General features: G+C 43.0%; 1 protein-coding gene across 1 annotated transcript; it reads left to right on the plus strand.

Annotated features, from left to right (window-relative positions):
* Positions 1-1,562: 1,562 nt before the first annotated feature.
* Positions 1,563-9,058, plus strand: LOC311123423 (large subunit GTPase 1 homolog). Its single transcript, XM_084197690.1, has 14 exons — positions 1,563-1,804; positions 2,258-2,384; positions 2,848-2,968; positions 3,262-3,348; positions 3,491-3,577; positions 3,675-3,735; positions 3,965-4,141; positions 4,329-4,733; positions 5,311-5,412; positions 6,020-6,163; positions 6,462-6,585; positions 6,712-6,791; positions 7,640-7,810; positions 7,907-9,058. The coding sequence occupies exons 1-14, from the start codon at positions 1,712-1,714 to the stop codon at positions 8,096-8,098; spliced, it is 1,971 nt and encodes a 656-aa protein (XP_084053816.1). The 5' UTR covers positions 1,563-1,711; the 3' UTR covers positions 8,099-9,058.
* Positions 9,059-13,117: the final 4,059 nt, after the last annotated feature.

Raw genomic sequence — 13,117 nt, forward strand, 5'->3', positions numbered from 1 at the left:
AAGTTTATTAGAGTTACCTGCACCTCACATTGCAGCCCAAATAAATGCTTCACAGAGTTCAAGTCACAGACACATCTCAACATCAACTGTTCAGAGGAGAATGCGTGAATCAGGCCTTCATGGTCGAATTGCTGCAAAGAAACCACTACTAAAGGACACCAATAATAAGAAGAGACTTGCTTGGGCCAAGAAACACGAGCAATGGACATTAGACCAGTGGAAATCTGTCCTTTGGTCTGATGAGTCCAAATTTGAGATTTTGGGGTCCAACCGCCGTGTCTTTGTAAGACGCAGAGTAGGTGAACAGATGATCTCTGCATGTGTAGTTCCCACCGTGAAGCATGGAGGAGGTGTGATGGTGTGGGGGTGCTTTGCTGGTGACACTGTCTGTGATTTATTTAGAATTCACTTAACCAGCATTGCTACCACAGCATTCTGCAGCGATACGCCATCCCATCTGGTTTGCGCTTAGTGGGACTATCGTTTGTTTTTCAACAGGACAATGACTCAAAACATACCTCCAGGCTGTGTAAGGGCTGGTGGAGTGCTGCATCAGATGACCTGGCCTCCACAATCACCCGACCTCAACCCAATTGAGATGGTTTGGGATGAGTTGGACCGCAGAGTGAAGGAAAAGCAGCTAACAAGTGCTCAGCATATGTGGGAACTCCTTCAAGACTGTTGGAAAAGCATTCCAGGTGAAGTTGGTTGAGAGAATGCCAAGAGTGTGCAAAGCTGTCATCAAGGCAAAGGGTGGCTACTTTGAAGAATCAAAAATATAAAATATATTTTTATTTGTTTAACACTTTTTTGGTTACTACATGATTCCATATGTGTTATTTCATAGTTTATGTTTTCACTATTATTCTACAATGTAGAAAATATTAAAAATAAAGAAAAACCCTTGAATGAGTAGGTGTGTCCAAACGTTTGACTGATACTGTAATTAGACTATAGTATAATTTTCTCTTCATGAAACAAAGTAGTGTGGAATTTTTTGAAAATTATCAAAACAGATTTGGAGAAAAAAATAAGCATATTTGTATAAGGTCCATGTATTATTTGTTTCCCGTTTTTCCATGTCCAATTTTGACACAATAAATGAGAAAACAAGTCAATTTCCGATTTTCCACATCGTTTTTTGAATCAAATAACCAATGAAGGGACGAGTTTCTTGTGTTACGCATGCATTGCAGAAATGTAATTAGAAATATATTTAGTATTAAGTATTTAGAAATGTAAACAATTGAGTATCAACATTTAGATGATAGCACCTGTCACACATTTTTTTTGTTTTATTTAGATTTTAGACCGTGTCCTTGGCGGACATGTTATTTGACGGAGGATGTTTCCTTCAATGCATATTTGAGTGTTGGACATATCTTTTGGAATGTACCACAAAACCAAAGTCAATGCGCAAATCATTACAGTAATTCATAATAAAATTACAATTTAAGCAACAAAAATACATATTGAATCTGATTCAGTTACTTCCAGAGATTTATACACTTGAGGTCAATCTCTATAGTTATTATTATTATTAGTAATTATTCAGCGAAGTTGGTATGTTCCGTTTCACTTCCTCCTCATGCTACAACAATTCTCACTTCACATGGGGTATTGCTTGCTGAGCTGTTTAACGTGAAATACCAACGTGAACTAATAAAATTGACAAAAAGTAATTTGTGGTAACAAGTAAGGACTACCCAAAATGGGTAAGAAGAAGTCTGCCATGGGGCTCGGGAGATCGTTGATAAAGGAGAGACTCAACGCAGGCCGAGGCAACAAGAGGGGCGATACTTGGGTAACGTTAATTACGTTTTACATTTTACCTTTTAGCAGACGCTCTTATCCAGAGCGACTTACAGTGAGTGCATACATTTTTTATTTTCATACTGGCCCCCCGTGGGAATCGAACCCACAACCCTGGCGATGCAAGCGCCATGCTCTACCAACTGAGCTACACGGGACGCTACGTTAGCTAACTGTTATGTTGATAATGGCATCAGCAAGTTAGTTAGCTTAACCTATAGCTAGGCCTACCTCCAACTAAGGGTTCTAGCCTGTTCTGACTTCTAGCTAGTTAGTTAGCAGAGTAAAGTAAAACATTTGAGAAAAAGCAGGATTTGGTGAATACTGCTCTCCTGTAAATAAAGTAACACGTCTTGTTTTAATGGTCGTCTGTCTTGTTAGCTAGCTAACTACAGTAGCTAGCAATACAACTTGCTGATGATTAAACGTGATATCACATTGCCAGCTCCACACCAGTGAACTGAACGATGGCTACGATTGGGGTCGTCTCAACCTGCAGTCAGTGACTGAACAGAGCTCTATGGATGACTTCCTTGCAACTGCAGAAATGGCTGGGACTGAGTTTGTTGCAGGTAAATACTCCATTGCATTGACCTGACAAGTGATCCTTGAAACTGTCCTCTACCAGGGGTGTATTCATTCCGCCAATTATTTTGCAGTACGTTTCTTTAAACGGAAGCTAACGTAACTGAGAGGGAACTACCTGAATTTGTCCAATATAAACTAGAAACTGTTTCCCCAGCGGTGTATTCATTAGTCGGATTCCGTTGCAAAATATTTTGTCTGTTGCAAAACGTTTGCAACAGAAAACTATTTACTCCAAAAGGAAAACATTTTGCAACGAAAATAGTTTCTATTGGACAAATTCAGGTAGGTCCCTCCCCGTTTCGTTCCATTTACTTCTGTTTTGGTTCTTAGAGTTTTTGTAACAGACCAAATGTTTTGCAATGGAATCCGACTAATGAATACACCCCAGAACTTGCCTCTTTGGACTGGATTGCCAGGATGCAACTGATGGATGAAATGTTTCCCCAGAAAAGCTCAACATCAAGTTCGTGCCAGCTGAAGCTCGGGCAGGATTACTGACAGCCGAGGAGACAGCAAAGCTGAAGAAGCTGCACGAAGAGAACAAACAACTCCTCAGAATTCCACGAAGGTGCAGTAAGGGTCCTTGCTACCTGGGATCCATGGGAAGTCCCAATTCTGACGTTATCCTATTAAAGTTGACATTTTAAATGGTTAGGTTTAGGAAAGGGTTAAGATTAGGGTTTAGGGTAGGGACGTCCCAAGGATTACCGATAGCACTAACCGTGCAGTAAACACAGTGACATTACTTCCAAATGTTATTTCATGTCCTCTTTCTAGTTGTCTTAGTAGTAGGGATTGTGCTGATATTGCATTGCCTCTGATGTTCCATTACTGTATCTTCTTTGTCTTGTCATGTTGCAGGCCTCACTGGGATGAGAGCACCAGTCCAGAGGTCCTCCAGCAGACAGAGAGAGACAGCTTCTTGGAGTGGAGACGAGAACTGGCACTGTATGAAACCCACTACAATCACAACACTTACCCCCCCATCAATTGAATAGGATCTCATTGTTTTGATGTTATAGATTGTGTGCCTTTAGTAACACTGTTTTCTTTCAGCAGTGCCCTAAAGTTGATCTATTTTGTTTCATAGACTTGAAGAGGAGCAGAAAATGTTTCTCACCCCTTTTGAGAGGAATTTGGATTTCTGGAGACAGCTCTGGAGAGTGATTGAGAGGAGGTAGGATTCAGAGCTGCTGTGTCTCATGACTGATTGTGTCCTGTGTCAGCTGTTCAGTGCCTTGTATGATGGTGGAAATGTGAATTTTCCTATGCAGTGACATCGTTGTTCAGATCGTTGATGCCAGAAACCCTTTGCTGTTTCGTTGCCCTGACCTGGTAAGTAAAGTGCCTAAGGGCGCAGCCAAACTAGCCCGTTGATTTGATCCACTGTTCTAATTTGGTGTCCGTTCTCCACGGATCAGTCTGGCCAAAGGCTGTCAAACAATTGAGGCCAATTTTTCATGGATGGGGGATGGCATTGCCAGGTGGGGGAATCCGCCCCACCAAACTGATAGTCGGGGAAACACTGCAGCATTTCACCCATTGATCTTCATGGTTCCTGTAGGAGTGCTATGTCAAGGAGGTGTCCCGGGACAAGGTGAACTTGCTGCTGGTGAACAAAGCTGACCTGCTGACCCGGGAGCAGCGGAGGATCTGGGCCAGATATTTCCAGAGAGAGGGCCTCCGCGCTGTGTTCTGGTCTGCACTGGTGGAGAATGAGAGGCTGGAGGCAGAGGAGAAGGTGAGGAGTCATTCACATTTTAATTGGAAGGGCTGGTCTTAGATGGCCTGGTTAAACCAGACTGAACGCTGTGCTCATCATTGTTTAACTTATGCCTGGTATACTTTTTTGACTGATGAAAGATGAGTTGTCAGGCTTCTCCTCTTCAGACCTCACAGTGATATCTTCCCTTGTTCATTCTCCAAAGGGAATGGAAGTGGAAGAGCAGGAGGATGAAAAGAGCGACGCAGAAAATGAAGACGAGGGAATGCCAGACAACAACAATGTGAGCCGAAGACAGGAGGTAGAGGATAACAAGGATGAGAAAGAGAGCGAGGAGGACGAGGAAGAAGATGAGGAGAGTGATATGGATGAGAAGCAGCAGAGAGGGGAGCAGTTTAAAGACTGTGTAGCAGAGGGAGACTGGCAGACCTGCTCAGAGGCATCAGAGGGTGAGGAAGCAGATGACGAAGACAGTATAGACGGCTCCACCCACGGCTCCTCCTCCTTCCACAACTCCAGTCGCCTGCTGACCAAAGACGAGCTGCTGGCCATATTTAAGGCTGCTCATGATGGGCCAACGTTGAAAGAGGGCGAGCTCACAGTGGGGCTGGTGAGTACACACACTGGACATCAATAGGCTTCAATACTAGGTTATGTTTAAGCAATAAGGCACGAGGGGGTGTGGTATATGGCCAATATATTACGGCTAAGAGCTGTTACGCACAACGCAACGTGGAGTGCCTGGATACAGCCCTTAGGCGTGGTATATTGGCCATATACCACAAACCCCCGAGGTGCCTTATTGCTATTGTGGTCCTCTGTAGCTCAGCTGGTAGAGCACGGCGCTTGTAACGCCAAGGTAGTGGGTTCGATCCCCGGGACCACCCATACACAAAAAAAATGTATGCACGCATGACTGTAAGTCGCTTTGGATAAAAGCGTCTGCTAAATGGCATATTATTATTATTATTATAAACTGGTTGCCAACGTAATTAGAACATTAAAAATAAATGTTTTGTCATACCCGTGATATACTGATATACCACGGTTTTCAGCCAATCAGCATTCAGTGCTCGAACCACCCAGTTTATAATACTCTTTATATTACTACAGGAATCATTTACGAAGTAGGAGAACAGGTCTTGTGTTAGGAGAATTGAGATCACTCCAATCTGCTCTCTAAACAGGTGGGGTATCCCAATGTGGGAAAAAGTTCCACCATCAACACCATTCTGAGAAATAAGAAGGTGTCCGTCTCAGTCACGCCTGGGCACACCAAGCACTTTCAGGTAAAGAACTGCTCTCTGATCTAGCCTGCTTGACCTCTAAAAATTTGTGCCTTTGTTACAATAATAAAGCATTCAAATGTGTATGTACTCCTGATGTACTGACCTGTTGCAACCTCTACAACCACTGTGATTATTATTTGACCCTGCTGGTCATCTATGAACGTTTGAACATCTGGCCTTAATGGCCATGTACTGTTATAATCTCCACCCGGCACAGCCAGAAGGGGACTGACCACCCCTCAAAGCATGGTTCCTGTGGTCCTCTGTAGCTCAGCTGGTAGAGCACAGCGCTTGTAACGCCAAGGTAGTGGGTTCGATCCCCGGGACCACCCATACACAAAAAAAATGTATGCACGCATGACTGTAAGTCGCTTTGGATAAAAGCGTCTGCTAAATGGCATATTATTATATTATATTATATTATGGTTCCTCTCTAGGTTTCTTCCTAGGTTTCTGCCTGTCTAGGGAGTTTTTCCTAGCCACCGTGCTTCTACATCTGCATTGCTTGCTGTTTGGGGTTTTAGGCTGGGTTTCTGCATAGCACTTTGTGACATCTGCTGATGTAAAAAGGGCTTTATAAATACATTTGATTGATTGTGTGTTCTAGACGCTGTACGTGGAGCCAGGTCTGTGTCTGTGTGACTGCCCCGGCCTGGTCATGCCCTCCTTTGTGGCCACTAAAGCTGAGATGATCTGCTGTGGGATCCTGCCCATCGACCAGATAAGAGACCATGTGCCTGCCATCTCCCTCATATCCTTCACTTACCAACCCTGCAAACTGCTTGTCTGTTAACTTATGGGTGTAGAAGAGTCATATTTATTGTCCCTATCAGTAGATAATACTGGAGATTTGTTTTTCTAAAATACTTTTTAATTCACAGCTATATCTCTTTTTTTCAGTTGGACCAAAGTGGAGCTGCATACTATTATCATTTCACATTACAAAAATACAGCTAAATTCAGAGGCCTAATCGTTTCACTCGGGTAAAGGATTTTTCAGAAGTTTGATTGGGTGTTTAGTGTGGTTAAGGCCTTAACAGACTGCTCACGTGTGTCAGACTATTCCTCGAGATGTGCTAGAGGGCACTTATGGCATCAACATCATCCGCCCGCGAGAGGACGAGGACCCCGACCGCATACCCAACTATGAGGAGCTACTGATGGCCTACGGATGTGAGACCATAAACCCTGTCCTTATATAGTACAGTACAGTGTAGAACAACAGACACAGCACAACAGAAGCCATATGATAGTGATGGAGTCAGAGCAAGCCGTTGACACTGTCCTGCTCTCTTTCAGACATGAGGGGCTTCATGACAACACACGGACAGCCTGACCAGTCGAGATCAGCCCGCTACATCCTCAAGGACTACGTCGTTGTAAGTTAACCCTCCTCCTTCCGCCATCAAATGCATTCTCTTGATGTAAAATGGTGGTTAATTAGGCAGAATAGTCAAATTGTTTAGTCTGTAGACCTACACTGAACAAAAATATATAATGCAACATGTAAAGTGCTGGTCCCATGTTTCATGAGCTGAAATAAAAGATCCCAGAAAAGTTCTAAATGCACAAAAAGCTTATTTCTCTCAAATGTTGTGCACACATTTGTTTACATCCCTGTTAGTGAGCATTTTATCCTTTGTCAAGATAATCCATCCACCTGACAGGTGTGTCATATCGAGAAGCTGATTAAACAGCATGATCATTACAAAGGTGTACCTTGTGCTCGGGACAATAAAAGCCCACTCTAAAATGTGCAGTTTTGTCACACAACACAATGCCACAGATGTCTCAAGTTTTGAGGGAGTGCAATTGGCATGCTAACAGAAGGAATGTCCACCAGAGCTGTTGCCAGAGAATTTAATGTTAATTTCTCTACCATAAGCTGCCTCCAACGTCATTTTAGAGAATTTGGCAGTACGTCCAACCCGCCTCACAACCGCAGACCACGTGTAAACATGCCAGCCCAGGACCTCCACATCCAGCTTCTTCACATGTGGGATCGTCGGGGGGTGGGGCCTGACTCCCAAGTGGCTGTGCCCCTGCTGAGTCATGTGAAATTCATAGATTGGGCCTAATGAAGTTAGTTCATATAAGGAAATCAGTCAATTGAAATAACTCATCAAAATCTTTGAAATTGTTGCGTTTATATTTTTGTTCAGTATAAATTCAGTAGTAGTAATGGGAGAGGAAGCACCACTAACTGGTTCTTTCTGACCATCCCCAGGGGAAACTGCTGTACTGCCACCCTCCTCCCCACATCAGTGCTGTAGACTTCCAGCCCCAGCACAGCAAGTTCCAGTCCGGAGATGCAGACGGTGAATACTCCAAGACAGGCAACAAACAGAGCAAAGTCAAGAGACATGAGAATCTGGTGGACAAGAACTTCTTCCATCAGGTACAATAGAAGGCAACTCCACAGAAATTACATTAATATGCCACTGGCAGAGATTGACACCAAACTCATGCCACATTGTTGTGCATTTTGTTCCAGGAGAATGTTCGAGCACTCACCAAGGGGGTCCAGTCTTACATGGGCTACAAGCTAGGCAGCATAGGCCAGCGTGAACAGGTAGGTCAGGGGCAACCTGGCACGGAACAGCCTGTGGTCAAACCCTGGAAGAAGCATGGCAACAGGAACAAGAAAGAGAAAGTACGCCGACTCACCAAGCACTTGGATGCTTGAAGAACATCTATAAACTGTTAGAAATCGCTGATAGTTTGGAGTGGAATGGAGTGTTAACCCCCAAAGGACTTTCCAATGCAATTCCACAGGAATTGGTGTTTGTTGTATGTAGATACTGGTCAACAACAGTAACCTCCATTGCCTTTTGCAATATGGAGAACCAGGGATAGGTTGTGAATTAACTTATCATGCATTGCATTGATGATACATTCCACTATTTGATTATGATTGAGTTGTGCAACAAATCTTACAGAAGTTATGAGTGTAGCTACCAGAGCAGAATTGGGGTCAACTCAATTCCTGGAATTTTAGCAACTTAGGAATTGAATGGAATTGAGCCTTACTCCAGATAAAATGTATTGCTAAGGAGATCAATCAGTCAAGATTTATTTGGTTATGTGTTTGTTACATATACAGGAAGGTGCAAACTATTGTACTTTACATAGATAATGAACTACAGATAACTGCCTAAATAAAGGAAACACCAACATAGGGCATTGGGCCACCACGAGCCAGAACAGCTTCAAGTGTCTGGAACTCTATTGAAAGGATGCAATGCCAGAATCTCCCATAAGTGTTAAATTGGGTTGAGATCTGGTGACTGGGACGGCCTTGCGATATGGTTTACATCATTTTCATGCTCATCAAACCATTCAGTGACCACTCAAGTCCTGTGGATGGGGGCATTGTCATCCTATGGGGTAGCCAAAATAATAGCCTGCCCAACGTTTGTATACTTTACCCTAAGCATGATGGGATGTTAATTGCTTAATTAACTCAGGAACCACACCTGTGTGGAAGCACCTGCTTCCAATATACTTTGTCCCTCATTTACTCAAGTGTTTCCATTATTTTGGCAGTAGTTGGATTCCCTAAGATTTAGAACCAACTGCTACTCTGCGATAAATGTCTGATGCAATAACAATTGTGTAATATCCCTGATTAAATAATTATCTTTCAGATGGTTTTCAAATGTTACTTTGTGGTGTTTTTGGCTCTCTCGTGAGTGTTTCTAATATTTGCCCTTAATATGTGCCCAATGTACCCTCAAACTGCCACAACAGAGGCCTCAATGAGGTAGGCCTACTTGAAGCTGACCTACATTTTCTCTCTGAGAAATTCCTTTCATCTTTCAGTGTAGGGCTACAGCAGAAATTAGGAAAGGTGTTCTTTGGTTTGCAATTGATTTGCTTTGTTGCACATGATGTCCAAAGAAAGGTACATAAAATTGACCTAATAAATTATTTTAAAAATGTGACTCATATTAATGAAAATTAAATTGGATCAGCTCGAGTGTATTTATAACTCAAATTTGGTCAAATAAATTAAGAATTGAGTAAGGGCATCATCATGTCAATCTCATTCTAATCTACATGGAAATATGTTTAAATTTGAATAACCAGGCAGCGCTTTTGTGAAGTAAATTTGCATGCCATCAGGGCACAATTGCCCACACCTTTTACATAGGTCCGTGCTATCCGTGATTCTTGGGATGTCTTTACCCCCATTTAAGGTCAAATTTTAAATGGTTAGCCAAGGGTTTAGGGTAGGGACGTCCCAAGGATCCCGGATAGCACATACAATTGTACATACCTGTGCTGGGCTCCACGTATTTGCCAATTGCCATTCCAAATATTTTTTAGGACAATGTTGCCACAGTTTAGCGATATGGGAGAGGATACACAGTGTCACAAATGGACAGAGCAGAAAGCCTTTGGTTTGAAGTCTTGGTGGCACCTGACATATCAACCTGTTTTTCAAACCGACAAAGTTTGCATCCCGACCTGACTCAGCTGTTTGGCGGTGCTTTTGATAATAGCATGTTTTATGTGAGTAGGCCTGTGGGTAATTACGCATTTAAACATGGAGTAATTGCATTTTATGTAATGTACATACACAAAATAGTCCAAATTGGTGAAGTGAAATGAAAAAAACAACTTGTTTTGAAAAATTCTAAAAAAGAAATAACGGGAAAGTGGTGCGTGCATATGTATTCACCCCCTTTGCTATGAAGCCCCTAAATAAGATCTGGTGCAACCAATTACCTTCAGAAGTCACATAATTAGTTAAATAAAGTCCACCTGTGTGCAATCTAAGTGTCACATGATCTGTCACATGATCTCAGTATATATACACCTGTTCTGAAAGGCCCCAGAGTCTGCAACACCACTAGGCAAGGGGCACCACCAAGCAAGCGGCACCATGAAGACCAAGGAGCTCTCCAAACAGGTCAGGGACAAAGTTGTGGAGAGGTACAGATCATAGTTGGGTTATAAAAAAATATCTGAAACTTTGAACATCCCACAGAGGACATTAAATCCATTATTAAAAAATGGAAAGAATATGGCACCACAACAAACCTGCCAAGAGAGGGCCGCCCACCAAAACTCACAGACCAGGCAAGGAGGGCATTAATCAGAGAGGCAACAAAGAGACCAAAGATAACCCTGAAGGAGCTGCAAAGCTCCACAGCGGAGATTGGAGTATCTGTCCATAGGACCACTTTAAGCCGTACACTCCACAGAGCTGGGCTTTACGGAAGAGTGGCCAGAAAAAAGCCATTGCTTAAAGAAAAAAATAAGCAAACACGTTTGGTGTTCGCCAAAAGGCATGTGGGAGACTCCCCAAACATATGGAAGAATGTACCCTGAGAACACCATCCCCACAGTGAAGCATGGTGGTGGCAGCATCATGCTGTGGGGATGTTTTTCATCGGCAGGGACTGGGAAACTGGTCAGAATTGAAGGAATGATGGATGGCGCTAAATACAGGGAAATTATTGAGGGATATCTGTTTCAGTCTTCCAGAGATTTGAGACTGGGACGGAGGTTCACCTTCCAGTAGGACAATGACCCTAAGCATACTGCTAAAGCAACACTTGAGTGGTTTAAAGGGAAACATGTAAATGTCTTGGAATGGCCTAGTCAAAGCCCAGACCTCAATCCAAGTGAGAATCTGTGGTATGACTTAAAGATTGCTGTACATCAGCGGTACCCATCCAACTTGAAGGAGCTGGAACAGTTTTGCCTTGAAGAATGGGCAAAAATCCCAGTGACTAGATGTGCCAAGCTTATAGAGACATACCACAAGAGACTTGCAGCTGTAATTGCTGCAAAAGGTGGCTCTACAAAGTATTGATTTTGGGGAGGTGAATAGTTATGCACGCTCAAGTTTTCTGTTTTTTTGTCTTATTTCTTGTTTGTTTCACACTAAAAAATATTTTGCATCTTCAAAGTGGTAGGCATGTTGTGTAAATCAAATGATACAAACCCCCCCAAAAAAACAATTTTAATTCCAGGGTGTAAGGCAACAAAAAAGGAAAAAGGCCAAGGGGGGTGAATACTTTCACAAGCCACTGTAGGTGCAGGAGCTCCACAATATTTTGAACTAATATTCAATAAGAGGTGCAGGAGCTCAAGCAGCTCCAGTGATTCAACTCCCAAGTCAAGCACTGTCATGTTTAGGCTACTTGTAGTTGTTTTACTTAACTTTTATCTGCAACGCTTGTTCTAGGCTGGTATGTCAGAGATGCAGAGTGCGGGGCAGGAATTCAGGCGAGGAGGCAGCCTGTGCCCTCTGTTTCCTTGGCCATTTATGTAGCACTGTCGGGGTGTTTCTCTCCAATCAGCTGGCTCTTCAGTTGACAAGACAATTTATGCTGTACAAAAATATAAACACAAATATTTTACTGAGTTATAGTTCATATAAGGAAATCAGTCAATTGAAATAAATTCATTAGGTCCTAATCTATGTATTTCACATGACTGGGAATACAGATATGCATCTGCTGGTCACAGATGCCTTAGAAAAAAGGTAGTGGCGTGGATCAGAAAACCAGTCAGTATCTGGTGTGACCACCATTTGCCTCATGCAGCATGACACATCTCCTTCGCTTAGAGTTGATCAGGCTGTTGATTGTGGCCTGTGGAATGTTGTCCCACTCCTCTTCAATGGCTGTGCGAAGTTGCTGGATATTGGCGGGAACTGGAACACGCTGTCGTACACGTCAGTTCAGAGAATTCCAAATGTGCTCAATGTGTGTCATGTCTGGTGAGTATGCAGGCCATGGAAGAACTGGGACATTTTCAGCTTCCAGGAATTGTGTACAGATCCTTGCGACATGGGGCCGTACATTATCATGCTGAAACATGAGGTGATGCCGGCGGATGAATGGCACGACAATGGGCCTCAAGATCTTGTCACAATATCTCTGTGCATTCAAATTGCCATAGATAAGATGCAATTGTGTTTGTTGACCGTAGCTTATGCCTGCCCATACCATAACCCCACCGCCACCATGGGGCACTCTGTTCATAACGTTGACATCAGCAAACCACTCGCCCACACGATGCCATACACGTGGTCTGCGGTTGTGAGGCAGGTTGGACGTACTACCAAATTATCTAAAACGATGTTGGAGGTGGCTTAGAGAAATGAACATTCAATTCTCTGGCAACAGCTCTGGTGGACATTCTTGCAGTCAGTATGCCAATTGCACACTCCCTCAAAACATGAGACATCTGTGGTGTTGTGTGACAACTGCACATTTTAGAATGGCCTTTTATTGTCCCCAGTACAAGGTGCACCTGTGTAATGATCATGCTTCTTCATATGCCACACCTGTCAGGTGGATTAATTATCTTGGCGAAGGAGAAATGCTCACTAACAGGGATGTAAACAAATTTGCGCCCAACATTTTATAGAAATACGCTTTTTGTGTGTATGGAACATTTTGGGGATCTTTTATTTCAGCTCTTGAAACATGGGACCGTTGCGATTATATTTTTGTTCAGTGTATTTCCAGAACATGTATGGGCCTATACTATATAAGGTTATGATTACCTGCTACATCCATCCATTAATAGTTTTATGGCAGCTGTGGAAGTTGTTCATTTAATCTCCATCCTCTTCCCTATATGTTCTGTGTTGCAACAGAGGGGGGTAGGACAGCACTGAGGTCCTGGGTTATGTTCTTGGTTTGCTCTTTTTTGTGATTGCCTGGACCTCCAAGTTCCGTGC

Source organism: Coregonus lavaretus, assembly GCF_964263955.1.
Source record: "Coregonus lavaretus genome assembly, contig: HAP1_SCAFFOLD_1825, whole genome shotgun sequence".
Taxonomy (NCBI): domain Eukaryota; kingdom Metazoa; phylum Chordata; class Actinopteri; order Salmoniformes; family Salmonidae; genus Coregonus; species Coregonus lavaretus.

Coding starts and splice junctions, on each gene's coding strand:
- LOC311123423 (XM_084197690.1), top strand. CDS start 1,712: ATGGGTAAGAAGAAGTCTGCCATGGGGCTCGGGAGATCGTTGATAAAG. Junction 2,969..3,261: donor CTCCTCAGAATTCCACGAAG/GTGCAGTAAGGG, acceptor GTCATGTTGCAG/GCCTCACTGGGATGAGAGCA. Junction 3,578..3,674: donor TGGAGAGTGATTGAGAGGAG/GTAGGATTCAGA, acceptor TTTCCTATGCAG/TGACATCGTTGTTCAGATCG.